Source organism: Sorex araneus, chromosome 9 (genome assembly GCF_027595985.1).
Source record: "Sorex araneus isolate mSorAra2 chromosome 9, mSorAra2.pri, whole genome shotgun sequence".
In the NCBI taxonomy this organism is placed as follows: Eukaryota; Metazoa; Chordata; class Mammalia; order Eulipotyphla; family Soricidae; genus Sorex; species Sorex araneus.
In genome coordinates this window covers 3,400,106-3,418,508 of record NC_073310.1, presented here as the reverse complement: position 1 = coordinate 3,418,508, position 18,403 = coordinate 3,400,106, and the positions used below count along the sequence as shown (strand labels likewise).

The window sequence follows — 18,403 nt, the reverse complement described above, 5'->3', positions numbered from 1 at the left end:
TTTATTACATTAAAAAAAATCCCTTTGGGAATCTCTAGCCTATTGACCTAAATAATTCCTTTGTAATCTGTTATTCTTAGAAGTGATGAAAGGCCCCAAAAGACGCTAGCAATGTGCAGCTGTGACGCTAGGGGGCGGGCTAGCAGGCAGTGTCGACTGCCTGTCCCGGCAACAAAGCGCCCTCTGGGAACAAGTCAGCGGCACTCAGACTCTTCTCTCTCCTCTCCTCCTCACCCTCCCTCCCTCCTTCCCTCCCTCCATCTCTTCAAGCAGTTGCAGACGTGCATCTCAGTGAACACTGACAAGCCCAGGAGCTCACTAGTGGCCGAAGCGGCAGTGCAGGGCGGCCAGGTTGAGCGCGGCGTATCGCAGGCTGCGCCCGTAGCCTTCCTCCCCGTTACTTTTGCTCTCGGCTCCAGTGAGAATCAGGCGGTCGAAGTAATGCAGCAGGCTGTGTGTCGAACTGAAGACATCCTGGACCCGGAGGTTGTTCAAGTAGCTGAGATAATGCTAAAGAGAGAAGTGACCAACACGTCCTTAATGACCCTTCCTTCTGGAGAAGCTAATTCAGAGAGTCTACACGGGTACAAACCCCCTGTCTATGCCTCGGCCTTCTAACGAGACCGGATCATGTGTCCTACCTGCTGTACTGTCTCTGGCACCGGTTTTTCCACTGGAGAGGGAGAGTTCAGTGAAAAACCAGACTTCCACTAATACTGTACCAGAGTTCTATCCCACAACGCCACTGGTTAAAGGAAACTGACGAGGGGCTGGAGAGAGTACAGGGGCAGGGCGCTTGCCTTGAGTGTTCCCGACTCGGGTCTGATCCCTGGCACCCCACAGGGTCCCCCAAGCATACCAGGAGTGACTCCTGAGTGCAGGGCTAGGAGTAGCACCGCCAGCTGTGACCCAAATACCAAAAACCAAAACAAACAAAACAATCAGTGATGAAAGAATACACACACACACTCATAGTAATATAAAACTCAGCCTACTGCACGCTGAGGTCCACTCCAGGGCGGGTCACCACGCCTCAGGCTGTGCACAGACCATGTGGGTTCAGCCACCAAGTACCACCAGGAGTCACCCCGAGCACAGAGCTGGGAACAGCCCAGAGCACCACCCCTTGTGGCCCAAACCAACATCAGCAGGGGCCCGGGAGCTCCTCAGTGGGCCAGAGCTCACCCAGGGCACGGCGGGGCCTAACAGGAGCGCGGGCTTTGCACCTCAAAGCTCAATCCCAGTGCCGATGTTCCCCAAGCACCAGCAGGAGTGACCCCCACGGACCTAGTGCTGTAGTCGCCCTGAACACTGTTGCGTATGGCCCCAAAGCAAAACAAGAATCCGTCCCCTCTGGCGACTGTTGTCCAGGGCTCACCAGAGCAGAGACGGTGAATGAGAGAACGTCAGCAGACACGACAGTCCCCACTGGGCCACAGGCTGAGGAGCTGAGCTGCCAACACGTGATTCCGCCCCGAGAACCTGGCCCCGAGCAGCCCATCGGATCTGCACCCCTCAATCCTACCCTCCAGGAGCCAGATGCGTTCGGCCCAACTCTGGGGAGAGACTCACCGCTTCGGCAAAATCGGGATTGAATTTCAGCAAGTTGTTCAGTTCTTTCTGCAGAGAAGCTGGCGTGAGGGCTTTTGTCTCATCGTTCTTTAACAACGACGCCTGAAAGGTGAAAGTGACAACTCGGTACAAGGGGTGGCCAACGGATGCAGACACCTGGTGAGTGTGGCACGGCCTCCCCTGCCACCCGGCCCAAGCTGTGTCACCCAGCCCCAGGGTGACCTTCGCAGAAAACTAAGGCCAGGCTAGAGAGAAAACAAAGGGGTTAAGACACTTGCCTTGCACACAGCCTGGTCCAATTCCCCACCACGGACGGTCCCCTGAGCCCCGCCAGCAGGAGTCCCTGGTCACAGAGCCAGGAGGAAGCCCTGGGCATGGGCCAAAACAACAAGACTTTTTTTAATTGGAAAAAAAAAGGCCAAAATAAAAATCTACAGCAGTATGTGCATCACTTTTTATTTTTTTTGGATCGGGGAGATGCACACCTGGCGATGCCTCTCCAGGGGTTACTCCCACTCTGCACTCAGCAAGTACTCATGGCAGTTCTTGGGGGACCAGATGGTGGGATGCAAGGGATCGAACCAGAGTTGGCCACATGCAAGACAATTACTTTTTCCTATCACTGTATCATTGTCATCCCATTGTTCATCGATTTACTCACCAGTAATGTCTCCATTCATCCCTGCCCTGAGATTTTAGCAGCCTCTCCTTACTTGTCTTTCCCAATGATTGACGGCTCTTTCAGGGTCAGGGGAATGAGACCTGTTATTGTTACTGTATTTGGCATATCGAATACACCACAGGGAGCTTGCCAGGCTCTGCCATGTTCTTTCCGTCTGTGATGCCCTTAGATAGTTCAGGCTACACGCATGCTATACTTTTTCATATAAATTAGAATAAGCCAAAATTTTCTTTTTCTTTTTTTTTTTGGTGGGGGGCACGCCTGGTGATGCTCAGGGTGACTCCTGGCTTTGCCCTCAGGATTCACTCCTCGCAGGGCTTGGGACCCCACATGGGAAGCCACAGATAGAACCAGGTTGGCTGCGTGCAAAGCAAGCACCTTACTGGGTGTACTATTTCTCTGGCCCCCGTGATTTTCTTTTTCAAGGAGTTACCCCGGCAGGTCTGAGAGGGCCCGAGGGTGACCAGCAATGTGGGTCTGTGGGCAGCGCAGTGCTCAGGACTGACAGAGCTGGCGCTCCTTGGGGTATCCCTGGAGGTGCTGGGGTGCACGTGTGAGGAGTCTCAGCCACCAGACTCAGCAAAGCACACGCTCTGCTACTCGGAGCTATTTCTCCCATCCCAGTATTTTATTTATTTAACTCAAGGTAGTTTTTGGGCCATAACCAGCACTGCTCAGGGTTTACTCCTATCTGCTCAGGAGTCACTCCCAGCAGTGCTCAGGAGACCATATATGGGGCTGTGGACTGAACTAGGTTCGGCCTGGGTGCAAAGCGAGCACTTTAAGCGCTGTACGATCTCTCTAGCACAATATTTTATATTTTTAACAAAACTGGAGAGGTTGGAGCAAGAGGACATAGGTGACAGCGCTTGCCTTGCACATGGTTGACCAGTTCGACCCCCGGCACCATATGGTCCCCTGAGCCCACCAGGAGTGGTTCCTGAACATAAAGCCAGGAATAAGTCCTGAACACTGCTGGGTATGGCCCCAAACAAAAATCAAAACCAAAACCAATTAGAATACAATTTATATTTACTTTATATTATTTTCTCTTTTTTTGAGGGAGGAGGCTTGGGTCACACCCAGCGATGCTCAGGGGTTCCTCCTGGCTCTGCCCTCAGGAACTACTCCTGGTGGGGTTCAGGGGACCACAAGGGATGCGGGGGACCAAACCCAGGTCGGCCGTGTGCAAGGCAAGCGCCCTGCCTGCTGTCAAGTCCAGCTCCTGACTTTCTGTTCTTTTTATTGAATAATATAGGCTCTGTGTCATCAACTGGTCTTTGAAAATATTTTTAAAGCTTTTTCACATTTGCTACAAATACTCTGCCAATTTTTTGCTTGCCTTTTAATTTTGATAAAATGTGTTCCGACAAGCAGTTTTCATTTTTATGCTGAAAAATCAAATCACTGCCTGAGTGTTTTCTCTCAAAGCTTTTATGTTTAGAAAGTCTTTCCTCACTCAGAGATCAGTTAAAAGTTAATACAGGGTTCCCTCTAGTCTAATTACAGCTTTAAAGACTCCCATTTAACCCTTTAATTCAGCCTAATGTACTGAGGTGGGAGGACCCAATTTTCTTCTCAAGGCGAAGGATCGTCTAGACGGGTTTTTCTAGCCTGGCTGAAATTCTCTTGCAGGGATGAGGCAATCACTTTTCTCCAGATCTAATCATTACAACTTCCTGAAGAAAGAAAATTAATTAACAAAATAAGCCGGGAAGCTTATATTTTCGCTAGAGCGAAAAATAAAATCCTAATTCTGTAAAAAAAAATAATAATAATAACATGGAAGTGAAGCAGAGTGATAGTACAGTGGGTAGGGCACCTGTCTGTAGGGCACCTGTCTGGCATGTGGCAGGCCCGGGGTTGATCCCCGGCACCCTACATGGTCCCCTAAGCTCCCCAGGAGTGACCCCCTGAGCAACAGCCAGGAGTGAGCCCTGAGGAGTGCCAGGTGCCTCAAAACCAAAAAGAAGAACAAAAAGGAAAACACACTAACTGGGGAGGGCCATCAGCTCCCAGTGCGCCGAGGGGCGGAGAGAGAACAGGAGTGCAGAGAGGAGAGCAGGCTCCCAGCGCACTCTGAGAGAGGATGGGGGTGCAGAGGGGGGAGTTAGGCTCCCAGCAGACTCTGAGAGAGGAGGAGGGCGCAGAGAGGGAGGGGTCGGGCTCCCAGCATACTCACTGAAGTAACAGGCAGAAACATGACATGCAGAGAAAAGAACTAACGTACCTGTTGCGAAAGGAAAAACTCGGCTTGTTTTTGGGAGAGGGGCCCACTGCAAGACACTTCCTCTTCTCTAGAAAATGAAAAAGAAAAATAATCAAGAATCGCACAATAATGAAATGATGCTCTAGAAAGTCCTACGGCCCCGTCAGAAGAGTTCCAAATCTCTGTATTTTGGGGTGCTACCCAGTGACGCTCAGGGGCCACAGCCAGACCTCGGCAGGCCCCTCTCTCTGAGCCTGCCCCAATCCCACCTCCCTCCCCCTGGTGGTAGCCGTGGTGGCGGGCCAGGGGCCACGTGCTCGGTCACAGGGCTCACTGGACATCAAGCCATCAAACAGGTACTCTCAGGGGACTCGTGCTTGAGCACTGTACACTTGGTCCTGGGAAGGCTCATGACTCAGACGACAGAAATCCAGTGTTAGCAAACTTTACTCCGGGAAAACTCGGTCAGCCCAAGAGTCCTCCTTGAAGCCCTCCGAGACCCAAGTGTTCCCTCGGGGCCCTCTGGGGGCGCTTGGTTCCACTCAGGCAGATGTCTCCCAAGATGCTGCAGGGTCCGGAGGGGCCAGGATCGGGCCAGCCCGCCCACCCACATTCCCGAGTCAACAGTGCCTGAGGGAAACTCGCAGGCCAAGGTCTCTGGTGGAAAGTGATTCAGTGCTCCAGTAAGGAGTCCTCTCTCCGCACACCTCTTGAATAAAGGGAGCCCAAGCCTTGAAATGAACAGGGCTGAACCCTGACGGCTGGGGAACCGGAGTAGACACACCAGCAGGCCCCGCCCTCTACAGCCTGACCAACGCTGTGCTCACTTCAAACTCTCCAGAGGGGAGGTCGGTGCTGTATAACCAAGGACAGCAGCAATAGCTTATAAAATACAAAGAGAAAAAGTGAGGGGCCGGAGCGATAGCACAGCAGGGAGGGTGTTTACACTGCACACGACCGACCAGGGTTCGATCCCCAGCATCCCATAGGGTCCCCCGAGCACTGCCAGGAGTAATTCCTGAGTGCAGAGCCAGAAATAGCTCCTGAGCATCACTGGGTGTGACCCAAAAAGCCAAACAGAGAGAGAGAGAGAGAGAGAGAGAGAGAGAGAGAGAGAGAAGTGAAAGCGGTGGAAATGAAGGGCAATACAGGGTTATAACAAAGAGGACAGTGGCCCTGGGGGCCCAGGCCGCTGCTAACAGGCTTGGAGAAGCAGATGAGCGTCCCACAGTGCCAACCACCTCCTGGCCATACCATCCTGCTCTCAGGGTCCCACAGGTACATGGAAGAGCCAGTAAAGAGCCTTGGTGGGGGGAACAGAGTGACAGTACAGCAGGCAGGGGACTTGCCCTGCAGACAGCCAACTCAGGGACCCCAGCATCCCATACGGTCCCCCAAGTCCCGCCAGGAATGATCCCTGAGTCAGTTGTCAGCCCTGAGCACCACTAAGGTGACTCAACAAACAACAAACAACAAAAACAAGCCCTGGCAGGGCAGGTGGTGCTGGGTAGGTGGCTTAGAGGATCCCGGACCCACTGCCCGGTCCTCACGGAAGACCAAGAGTGACCCCTAAGTGACCCACCAGGAGGGGCTTCTATACAAAACAAAAACAGGGGGCGAGAGCAATAGTACAGTGGGTAGGGCACCTGCCTTGCATGTAGCTAACCTGGGTTCGATCCCTGACATCCCCTAAGCACCACCAGGAGTAACCCCTAAGCACCGCCATGGTGGTGGGGAGAGAGAGAGAGGAGAGAAAGAAAGGAGAAAAAAAGAGAGGGAGGAGAAAGAGAGAGAGAGGGGGAAAGAGAGGAGAAAAAAGAGAGAGGGGGGAGAGTGAGAAACAGTGAGAGAGAGAGAGAGAGAGAGAGAGAAAGAGAGAGAGAGAGAGAGAGAGAGAGAAAGTATCTCAGAAAAAAAAATCTCATTTTTTTTTTTTTGCTGGTTGGTGATGGCCACACCAGAAACGCTCAGGGTCTACTCCTGGCTCTGCCCTCAGGAGTCACTCCTGGATGCGCCCATGTGGCACGCACCTTATCCACTGTACACTCTCCAGCCCCTCGAACACCTCAATTTTAAAGTAACCAAGAGGGGCTGGAACAATAGCACAGCGGGTAGGGCGTTTGCCTTGCATGCTGCCGACTCGGGTTCGATTCCCAGCATCCCATATGGTCCCCTGAGCACCGCCAGGGATAATTCCTGAGTGCATGAGCCAGGAGTAATCCCTGTGCAGAGCTAGGTGTGGCCCAAAAAGAAAAAAAAAAAAAAGTAACCAAGAGGGACCAGAGAACTAGCTCCATGGCTGAGCACACGCTTTGCAGGAGGCCTGGGACTGCGCCCAGCACATGAGCCCGGAGCGTCACAGGGAGTGACGCCCCCACCCACGCAGGAAGCGCTGGGAGTAGCCCCCAGGCACCACCAGGCCAGGCCCCAAACCCAAACCCAATAAAGAGAAGTAAACAGCTGGCAAGCGCGGCTGAGGAGCGGACAAGCCTCCGGCCCCGGGGAGAGGCCCACCTGGCCGACACATCCAGCTCCTCCTTCTCCATCTTCCTCCCCGCCTCCTCTCTGCCCGCCAGCTCCATGTCAGCCTCGTCCGTGCTCTTTTTCTCGCCGTTCTGGAAGTAGCGCTGCAGGGCGGTGTAGAGTTTGAACACCTGACTGAAAGACAGCTTGCTGTAGGCCAAGATCATGTGACGCAGGAACAAGCCTAGGAAAGGAGACACAGGCAGGATGATCGCAAGAAGCGAAATCTGGGCCCACAAAGCTGCTGACTGTCCGGCACGGCGCTTCCCTCGAAAGGATCAGACTCCTGCAGCCGCCGTTCCCTGTGCCTAGAACATTCTCTCCCAATTTGTAACGCTGGTTTCTTCTTCCCCAGGGCTCAGCAATCCCACTTGCCTGCCACCATCTTTGCCCCTGCATTTTCTTTTCTTGGCGGCTGTGACAGCCATTAGAATTCCCTTTGCCATAACTGCAGCCCGCAGCCCCTCACCGCCAGAAGGTGCTCGCGCTCCCCCTGGGAGGATGGTCATGTCTACTCACAAATCCAGGTCAACAAAAGCCCAATGCTGAGTAACATACAAATATCAAAGAGTCAGGGTAGGGAGGTGGGGAGGGACGGACCAAAAAGAATAGCATTGAGCACTTTCGGAGGAGCTCTATCAATAACAAAGGCCTTTCCTTTCTGCTCTCCACAAGGTTTACTTGCACTTTTTTACTTTTTGTTTGCGCAGGGGCCACACCCAGCAGTGCTCAGGGCTTACCCCTGAGCTCAGGGATCACTCCTGGTGGGCTCAAGGAACCATGTGGGGTGTCAGGGATCAAACCTGGGTCCTTGCCTGCAAGGAAGCGCCTTCCCCACGGTACTCACAAGAGCTGGAAGCCCTGACTGGGAGACGAATGGTGCAGAAAGGGGAGCCATAACCACAGAGGCGGAGAAACCTGAAAGGCCCCAGGGCCAGGATGTTGGGTAACATTGGGATGTCCTTACTCTTCCCGCAGGGAGCTTATTGAGTTACTCCCACAACAGTGCTCCTGAAGCACACCCAATTCCATCGAGCACTAAGAATCCTATATTGCTTTTCTCTTTCCTTTATGTCACTTGCATGGTTTAGCAATGGCCCTTTTGTGTAGACACAGGAAGACAGTTGGTGCCATGCTTTTGTAACATGGGAGTTAAATGACTCCGAATAATATTTATTCCTGGGCGTCTGTCATATTGATCTGACTTAAGCCTCAGTTGCCCTTACTTCCTAACAGCCCCAAAAGGAGGGTCCCGTTGAAGGATCTGGATGGACCCAGGGCAAGCTGTGAGCTACCCTGGCATCGAAAGGGGACAAGCTAAGTGCCATAGTATAGTAAGCTAAGAGCATGGTCATGGAACAGACTCTGTCATGACCCAAAAGAAGTAACTGAGGGGCTGGAGCGATAGCACAGCAGGTAGGGCGTTTGCCTTGCACGCGGCCGACCCGGGTTCTAATCCCAGCATCCCATATGGTCCCCTGAGCACCACCAGGGGTAATTCCTGAGTGCAGAGCCAGGAGTAACCCCTGTGTATCGCCGAGTGTGACCCAAAAACCAAAAAAAAAAAAAAAAACCCACAAAAGAAGTAACTGAATAAGGACCCTATTGGGGTTAGGAAAGACTAACCTGGCCTGAGGACTGCGGTCTGGGATATATAGCGAGATGTCCCCAGGAACAGCCACCCTTTAAGCTTAACATATCTTACTATGTTCATACAAAATGACTAGAAATAATATAAGAAGTAAATTTACTATTATTGATTAAATTACAAGTTGAGGAATGGAGAAAGCAATACACCCTAGATGGAATCTCGCCCTTGAGCGGATCTCCTAGTAATCTGGAGTGCTGAACCCTCAGATGAGATCTTGTCCTTGAGTTAATCTCTGAGAACTTCCCCTGAAAGGGAGGGGGGCTTCACCTCTGTTTGTTGTTGTGACAATGTTCAACTCCACCTGGGTGTACCCCGCCCTTCATGGTTTCTACCCAACTCTGCTGTAAGGGGTGAGAGGGGACCAGACAAAGACTAAGAAGATAAGAACAGGGTAGAAAGAGAACTATGAGGACCGGGACTATGACCAAAACTACGACTACGATTGTGCTATAAGGGGAAAGATCGAACTACGCTGGGGAGGAGAGAGAAATAAACTGACAACCGACCAGTCTGGGGCTGTTTCTGTTTCCCCGGTCCTTCATCCGTTCGTCCATCCCTCACCGTGGCCAGCCTGGGGAATGGCCAGCCCGGGGGAATGGCCACCTAACGCTTGCGTCCCTCACGCCCACACGCTTTCCTTTTGGAAATGCTTCCACAGCAGCACTAGGCAGAAGGGGCTTTTCCAAAAGACAGTTATTTAGACAGAGCTCAGGTGGCAAGGCAACACATATACCCTGAAACATGTCAAGTCCCGCCGCGATTTTTCCGAGCAGAGTAAGAGCGGAGGAGAGAGACGGCTGAGAAAGCTGCTCACGGCCACGGCGAGTCCCGCCTCTCGAGAAGGCTTCGCACCTACTACACTCGTCTTGTGAACCTCCGGCTCGGTTCCAGAGAAAGAATCTGAAAGGTCATCAAAAAATTGTTCCATATCCTTCAATTCGCCTTCAGCCATCAGTTTGATTCTGAATGAAAGAAGTGAGGTATTTTAGGAAGGTCCTCAGAACATCCCCACATTTCATAGTCCGCAAGTATAATCTATTTCATCATTGGGCTGGACTGGAGAGATAGCACAGCGGGTTGGGCATTTGCCTTGCACTCGGCCAACCCGGGTTCAAATCCTTTGTCCCTCTTGGAAAGCCCGGCAAGCTACTGAGAATATCCCGCCCTCACGGCAGAGCCTGGCAAGCTCCCCGTGGCGTATTTGATATGCCAAAAACAGTAACAACAAGTCTCACAATGGAGAGGTTACTGGTGCCCGCTCAAGCAAATCGATGAACAATAAGATGACACTATTACAGTGCTACTTTATCATTATTATAATTTTGGTTTGGGAGTCACACCCAGCGATGCTCAAGGCTTACTCCTGCCTCTGCGCTGCTCTGGTGTCATTTCTGTATGGGACTGAACCCAGATCAGCTGCATGCAAGGCAAATGTCCTACCTACTTACTATCTCTCTGACCTTGCTAATCTGTTTTAATTTTGCTTTGTCTTGTTTTTGTTTTAGGGCTACACCAGCTATGCTCAACACTATACTCCTGGCTCTACACTAAAAAATTACTCCTGGTGGTGCTCGGGAACCATACAGGATGATGGGGATCGAACCCAGATCAGCCACGTGCAAGGCAAGCACCCTACCTGCTATATTACTGCTCTAGCCCACCTTGCTAATCTATTTTAAAGGCAACACAGTAGGGTGCTTGCTTGCATGTGGCCAACCGGGTTCAATCCCCAGCATTCTATATGGTCCCTGAGCACCGCCAAGAGTGATTCCTGAGTGCAGAACCAGGAGTAACCCCTGAGCATCACCAGGTATGGCCCAAAAGCAAAAAAAAGTTATCTAAAATGCTAGCACATAAAACAAAGTTAACAATCCAAATTATTAAAATGTTTTGAAAAATATCATTGCTAATGTTTTAATGTTTTCTTGTTCATAAAATGTTTCAGAGTAATACCTCAGCCAGTAAAATTAGAATTTACCAAAGCTAAAAAGAACGAGGTGGATCCATACAATACAATAAATTTTGTTTTGGAAGGTTTTTTGATTTTTTTTTTACTTTTTGGGTCACACCTGGCAATGCACAGGGGTCATTCCTGGCTCCGTACTCAGGAATCACTCCCGGTGGTGCTCAGGGGACCATATGGGATGCTGGGAATCGAACCCGGGTCGGCCGCGTGCAAGGCAAACGCCCTACCCGCTGTGCTATTGCTCCAGCCCCGTTTTTTTAAATTTTTTTTTGGATCACCCCCAGAGATGCTCATGGTTTACTCCAGGCTCTGCACTCAGGAATCATTCCTGGTAGTGCTGGGGGTTCATATGGGATGCAGGGGATCAAACTGGGTCAGTCATGTGCAAGGCAAACATCCTACCCACTGTCACCGCCCCTCTTGTCTTTATGTTTTTTTAAAAAATACTTTGACACTGGGGCTGGAGTGATGGTCCAGCGGGGAGGGTGTTTGCTTTGTACGCAGGTGACCCGGGTTCGATTCCGATTCCCAACATTCCATAGGGTCTCCCGAGCACTACCAGGAGTAACCCCTGAGTATCGCCAGGTATGACCCAAAAAAGCAAAAAAAAAAAAAAAAAAAAAAAACTTTAACATCTTTTCATGTGTGTGTGTTTGTGTGTGTGTGTGTACACGACAATGAACTTTACCTGATCTGCACTGAATTTGCCAGCTGAGGACAAGATTCTTCAATGAGTTTGTATAGTTTCGACAACGTAATATCTGGGCCCTAGATAAAGGAGAGCAGGAGGTTAAGGAATGTTTTTAAGAGCTGGAGATTAATAAACAACAAATTGCCGAGGCCCGCGCGGTCAACTTGAACCTCGGCCGGAGAGAGGGAACGAGAGTTGAGTGGGCTAGGGAGGACTGCATGCAATATGCGGCATACAGCAAGTTTATTGAAATCCAAGCGGGTTTACATAGTCTTCCTTTAGCAATAATCAGCAGGTTACATAAGTGGCATAAACATTATTAAGTGGTGAAAGCAACTTTATTTTTGCCAATCTTACTTGTTTTTCAGTTCCTTCTCTCAGCCTTGAGAAACATGGGAAAGCAGATGTGGCCTTGAGCATAGCCATGGCAGACGCGAGCCAATCCTCCCTTCAGCCTCCTCTCAAGTCCAGCTGCCAGAGCATGGTGGCCCTTCGACCCCCTTTCCAGGCTGGCCGCCAGAGCATGGTGGCCCTTTGACCCCCTTTCCAGGCTGCCCGCCAGAGCATGGTGGCCCTTCGGCCGCCTGTCAAGGTTGGCTGTCAGGGGATGACTCGCCCTCATGCCACATTTCTCCATACTCATTCCCGTTTACAGGAACTAAGGCAGGGGGTGCCTAGGCCCCCTCCTTACCCAGTCCCTGTTTACAGGGACAGAGGCAGGGGGTGCCCAGACCCGTCCCCAACAACAAATAACTGACTTATCAGTTATTTTGTTCTATTTTGCTTTTGGGTCACACCCAGCAGTACTCACTGCTTATTTCCAGCTCGGTGCTCAGGGATCACTCCCGGAGGTACTCAGGGAACCATACGCATGGTGGGGACGGAATTAGGGTCTTTAACCCCTGTTCTGTCTCTCTGCCCCCTCAATCCATCTTTTAATGAACAGTTTAAATATAAAATCTCAAATGAGGAAAGGTAAGAGAAGAAAAAGGTTCTACCTAAAATGGTACAAACACTTTACATTTGCCATTTTTTAATTGTTTAAACATAAATCTCAAATGAGGAAGGGAAAAAAAAGAACACAAACTACTTAAAATGACACAACACTTTACATTTACACAGTCAGTGGAATGGGGTAGAAGAGGCAGCACGAAATATGTAGTCCAACGTTCCACCAACCCTTCCTTCTTGGGTTTGTAACCAAGGCAAAGACGATACAGCCCTGTCCTTCATCAGGAAAATAAAGACAGTAATCACCTCCCTTGTCCAGGGCCAAAGTTAAACACAATCATTCAAAGTGTTCTGTAAATCTGAAAACACTCTACAAGAGTTCTCGTCTCATTTCGTCTCATTTGGTACTCCCCCATGGGCAGGCAGGCTGGCGAAGCATCCATAGCTGAACAAAGACCCTCCTGAGACAGAGAACATGCAAACCCAGCAGGTAACGAAGAGATTACAATTCAGATGAGATTTAAAACTAAACCCTGAATAATTTTTGGAGAGTGAACTGGCAGCATATATTCCAATTTTCGAAGTGGACAACCTTGCGATTCCAGTTCTAGGGAAGGCATGCTATGCCCACATTGTCTGAAAACTGAGAATCACATACAAATTCATCAATCAAGAGTTCATTCAGAGAGACCTAAGCAACAGTACAGTCGGTAGGGTGCTGGCCTTGCATGCGGCCACTCCAGGTTAGATCCCCAGCACCCAATGGTCCCCGGGCCCAGACAGGAGTGCCCATGAGCAGAGTCAGGGATAAGCCCTGAGTACCATCGGATGTGGACACCCCCCTAAATTATTTTGTTTAGGGGCCTGAGAGAGAGTACAGTAGAGAGGCACTTGCTTTTCATGTTCTCAACCTGGGTTCGATCCCTGGCACCCCATATGGTTCCCCAAGCAGAGCATATAGTCCCTTAAACACCACCAGGCGTTATCCCTGAGCACAGAGCCAGGATCCAAAACTAAATATACATCTATACAAACACACACACACACACACACCACACACAATAAAGCAGTTCATTTATAACACAATAAATTACAAATCCTTTTAAACATTAAATTATGAGAGAGATAGTAGAGAGGTATAGGTACCTGCTTGCCTTACATCCCCCCACTGCTGTCGGAATCTCCAGTAACTACATGTGGTTCTCTGAGCACTCTCAGGAGAGCACTCCTAAGCACAGAGCAAGGAATAGCCCTTGAGCACAAGATATAGCTCCAATGCCTCCCCCCACCCTGGAAAAGAAAGTATGTATCAAACCATTTCTAGTCTATTATGGAATATAATGCAGCTGATAAAAAAAAATTAAATAGGAGACTGAAGCATTAGCTCCAAAGGTCAGAGTGCATGCTCTGCATGCCAGAGGTCCAGGTGCCACCGTGAGCACTGCAGAGACCCCCAAGCACAGGGCAGGAATTAGCACTGAGCACTGGCAGGCACCTCCAACGTCCAGTGCCCCCCACCACTGATTAACACTGATTGAACAGTTACTCAATTTTATCTCATGAGTTCCCCCCTTTTTTTTAAAGTTTTTGCGTCACACCTGGAGGTGCCTGGAAATTATGTAGGGCTCAGGGGGTGACGGGGGAGGCGTGGGTAACCGAACCAAACCTTCTGCACGCAGAGCAGGAGCTCCAGTCTTTTGAGCTATCTCTTCTGCCTTTCAATTCCCATTTTTATTCCCGTTTTAAGAAAGCGTGCACAAAAATTGATTCTGGAACTTAGCCTGAGTCTCACAGCTACTCAGAACCAGTCTGCAAAAGGAAATCAAACATGTAATGTGCTTAGCAGTGCTCAATGTTCTCTGCTGATTTTATGTCATCGTTACCACTTATCCCGGACCTAGTCTAGGGTTCAAACATAGTCGGTCCACCGCTCCCATACTGAGGACTACACGCAGTCTCAATTCTACCCACAGAAGACGGAGATGCTGCGTTAATAGCTTCCTCCACTCACTCAGCTAACAAATGCTGGGACCAGCTGTGAGCCTGGAAGAAAAGAAAAAATAATGCATGCAAAGCGCCCGGCCCTGCAGGAGCCCAAACTGCTGGCCGGTGGGATCTCTGGTTTGCAGAGACAGCATCTGATGAACTCCGGGGTCCCCTGGCGGAGCAGGAGCGCAGATCGCGGGGAGCCGCGGGGGCCCCTCACCTGCAGCAGCGGCAGGAGCAGCTGGTTGAGCCGCCTGCGTTCCATGAGGCTGACAGCTCCCTCCCCGGTGCGGCCCATCTCGTTCAGCAGCACCAACACCGCGATCTTATAGGGCGTCACCCAGTCCTTGATGCCGAACACGTTGGCGTGCACCACCCCATTGGTCATCATGGGGTTGAAGTATAAGCTCTCGTGGACGCTGGCCATGGCGTCCCGGGGCTAAATTCAGAAGCCGCGCGGCCCGCCGCGGCCAGACTCCCGGACCGGGCACAAGAGAGCGGGCCCGCGCCTCTGCCCGCTAGTACCGTATCCCAGGAAACGGGCGAGCGCGGAGAGCGGCATGCCGTCAGCCAATCAGAAAGGCCATGCTAGAACACGTGGGATGATTATAGCCAATAAGAACTCCAGAAATCCAGTGGGGGTGGGGCAAGCACCGTGCATTAAAGATTGGGCCCCTACGGAAACTCTTATAGAAGAAAGCAGGTTCCGGGGGGCGAGCGGTGGACCCAGAGGAAAGGAATGGACTCGAGGGCCTGTACTGAAGGCGCAGGGGACTGAAAACTTGTTCAGTTCATCTGTAAACAATTAAAATTGGGTTTCAAAATAATTATCTCTAAGAGGGGCCGGAGCGATAGCATAGCGGGTAGGGCGTTTGCCTTGCACGCAGCCGACCCGGGTTCGATCACCAGCATCCCATATGGTCCCCCAAGCACCGCCAGGAGTAATTCCTGAGTGCAGAGCCAGGAGTAACCCCTGAGCATCGCTGGGTGTGACCAAAAAAAGCAAATATATATATATATATATATATATGAGAAATAAGATTACAGCTTTAGTTTTTGTTTTATTGACTATTATTATTATTTTTTTGGTTTGCTTTTGGTCTTTTGGGCCACATTTGGCGATGCTCAAGGGAACAGATGGGATGGGGCAGATAGAATCCGGGTCGGCCTCATGCAAGGCAAGCGCCTTACCCGCTGTACTATCTCTCTGGCCCTGACTATTTTAATTTTTAAACTCGAAGTTTGGAAGTTCCATTTATGTCTTTTTTTTAAGATGTGAATAAACATCTTTTCACTCAATAAATGCCGCTTGCAGACATCCAGACCAAGTTGCAAGGTCGTGGATTTGATGCCCCAGATCCCCACACCATTCCTGCACCAAAAACCATAGATATGACCCTGGACCGATGGGATAAAGAAATGAAGTGTTCACCAGAGTTTAGAAGCTGAGGCTATTGGATGGAACCAGAATTGAAGGAAATATCTAGCCACTCAGAAGTTCTAGGACAGTCTCAGGGGCTACAACACCTACCTTGCAAGTGTGAGGCTGCAGGTTCAATTCCTAGGGCCACTCATGTGCTGTGTATGATCCCAGAAGCTCTGGGAATGTATGATCTCTGGTGCAATAGAGCCAGACATGTGTGAGCACTACATTATAGTGTTGGGCCCCTGGTGAGCACCAAAACAAGGCCTGTGTGTCACCCCTGGTCACTGCAGCAAAGGGAAGGGAAGCAGGAGAATACAGATTCTTGGAGAATGCTGGGAAAGGGAAAATGCAAGACATACCATGGCACCATCCTTTCTCCTTCTTTCCATTCCCGTCCTGTTCATTTATCCAGCCAGCTGACTCAGGAGCTGGGAAAATAAGCCTGCAACGTTTACTAATAACTCCACAAAATTTCATCACCTCAAAAATAAACTACATATTCATTGGCAATCACTCCCCACTATTCTCCCCCCACCAGCCCCTGGCAACTACTAACCTACTAACCATGTGTCTTCAGAGATTTGCATATACTGGACATTTCTCATCAAAGGAAACCTATGGGTCCTTTGTGTTCAGTTAGTGTATTGTTTCTGAAGTTCTTCCCGTCATCCTTCATTCCTCTCCATGGCTGAACGCTTCATCTTAGGGATAGAACACATTCTGTTTATCTGTTAATGGACTTTGGGGGTGACTCCCCCTTTCAGCTATTGTGAGTCATAGTGCTGGCAGCACTTTGGTGAAAGTAGGCCACATGCAGCCGTACTAAGGGCCTACTCCCATCTCAGTGCTCAGGAGTGCAATGTTGCGGTCATGAAAGAAGAGAACAATTATCAAAGAGACTAAAGTTTGGAGTAATGACATTATTTTCACGTGGAACTGAGCATCCTACATGCAAACATGTTCTCTAGAGGCCAGAACAATAGTCCTGTAGGTTAGGCACTTGCCTTGCACACAGCCAACCCAGGTTCCAACCCTAGAATCCATAGAGTACCCTGAGCCCCACCAGGAGTGATCCCTGAGCACAGAGCCAGGAAAATGCCTTGAGCACTGCTGGGTGTGACACAAAACAAAGAAACAAAAATATGTGTCTCAGTCCTTAAGCTATTTCCTTGGCCCTTTGACCACTGTGTTGCTCTGGGTGGGGACCGAACCCAGGTCTCGTGCATGGAAGACCTGTACTTTACCAGGGCCACATCCATAGCCCAGGATATGAGTATATATGTTCTGTTCTTTTGGGTATCTACTTAGGAATGGATTTAGGGATCAGATGATAATTCCATGTTGAACTTTTTGTGTCTTTTTTTTTTTTTTTTGCTTTTCCAGTTATACCTGAAGATGCTCAGGTGTTACTGCTGGCTCTGCACTCAGGAATTACTGCTGGTGGTTCTTGGGAGACCCTATGGGATACCGGAGATTGAACCAGTGTTGGCCATGTGCAAGGCAAATGTCCTTCCCGCTGTACTGTCGCTCTGGCCCCTATGTTGAGCTTTTTCTTTTTTTTCCTTTTTGGGTCACACCCATAGATGCTCAGGGGTTACTCCTGGCTCTGCACTCAGAAATTACTCCTGGTGGTGCTGGGGGAACCATATGGGATGTCAGGGATCAAACCCGGGTATGCCATATGCAAGGCAAATGCCCTACCTGCTGTACTATCACTCCGGCCCCTATGCTGAGCTTTTTGAGGAGCTGCCAGACTCTTTTTCCACAGTGGCTGCACCATTTGACATTCCCACCAGCATTGAAGGAGGGCAAGCTCTTCCCTTTAAAGAGAATCAGAAGAACAGTCAGCAGTAAGAAGCCAGGCCGGCAGCACCGCAAGCCGGAGAATGCTCCAGACCCCAGACCGGGCCAACAACACTGGGGCACCTAACGGAGAAGGTACAGCCAGCACGCCTTCTCCAGATGAAGCCCCGGCCACACTGAGTTTCTATTAACATGGCTCCAGTATGTGGGACTGGGACATCTCTCCAAAATGCGTGGGGGCACTGGAACGGGGCGGCACCAGCCCAGTGTCCAGCCCACCCTACTGCTGGAAGTCACTCCCTCAACCTGCCTTTGGCGCCATTTTGCCATAACAGTCAGCAGCAAGAACCTGGGCCGGCGGCACTGCAAGCCAGAGAATGCTCCGGACCCCAGACCGGGCCAACAACACCGGGGCACCAGACGGGAGAAGGTGCCTTCTCCAGATGGAGTCCCAGCGACACTGAGCTTCTACTAACACGACTCCGGTTTGTGGGACTGGGATATCTCTCCAAACCGTGCGGCCACTCAACCTTTCCTGATATCCAAAGAAAACGCTCAGGAACGGCTCCGCCACTCCTGAGCGGCCATTATACCAGAGGCACAGAAAACCAGAGGCAGCTGGCAACTCCACTCATGGACTTTGAACTAAACTACGGTCCCGTGCAGCCCTGGGAGGGAAAGGGTTTTTGTCCTCATCCTTTCCTCTCTCGGCAGCATGGCGACCACCACCGTTTAGTGCCAATTGGACAGTGAGGTAGGAACTTGCAAGGATGGGACGCATGGGGGGCAGAACTGGCCCTGCTTCCTGCCCTAATAAGACCCCAGCAGCCTCCCACGAACAGCTCCCCCACTCCTGAACAGCCATGATCCCAGAGGCATACAAACCAATCTCAGAATGCAGTGGCTGCTGGCAGAAATACCTCTGGTCTTAATACCAGAATCC

At 50.6% G+C, this 18,403-nt stretch overlaps 1 protein-coding gene across 2 annotated transcripts in view; it reads right to left on the bottom strand.

Annotated features, from left to right (window-relative positions):
- ANAPC5 (anaphase promoting complex subunit 5) overlaps window positions 1-14,771 on the bottom strand; it is a 29,134-nt gene extending 14,363 nt beyond the window's left edge. Inside the window, exons 1-7 of one of the 2 annotated variants that reach the window (XM_055147357.1) lie at window positions 14,452-14,771; window positions 11,292-11,371; window positions 9,490-9,599; window positions 6,978-7,170; window positions 4,485-4,551; window positions 1,573-1,674; window positions 320-510 (exon numbers count right to left, since the gene is read on the bottom strand). In XM_055147357.1, the coding sequence (XP_055003332.1) occupies window positions 320-510; window positions 1,573-1,674; window positions 4,485-4,551; window positions 6,978-7,170; window positions 9,490-9,599; window positions 11,292-11,371; window positions 14,452-14,658 (950 nt within the window). In that variant the 5' untranslated portion in view covers window positions 14,659-14,771. Of the gene's footprint in view, window positions 1-319; window positions 511-1,572; window positions 1,675-4,484; window positions 4,552-6,977; window positions 7,171-9,370; window positions 9,600-11,291; window positions 11,372-14,451 lie in introns of those variants that run through there. The other variant, XM_055147358.1, reaches the window with a different exon arrangement.
- Window positions 14,772-18,403: the final 3,632 nt, after the last annotated feature.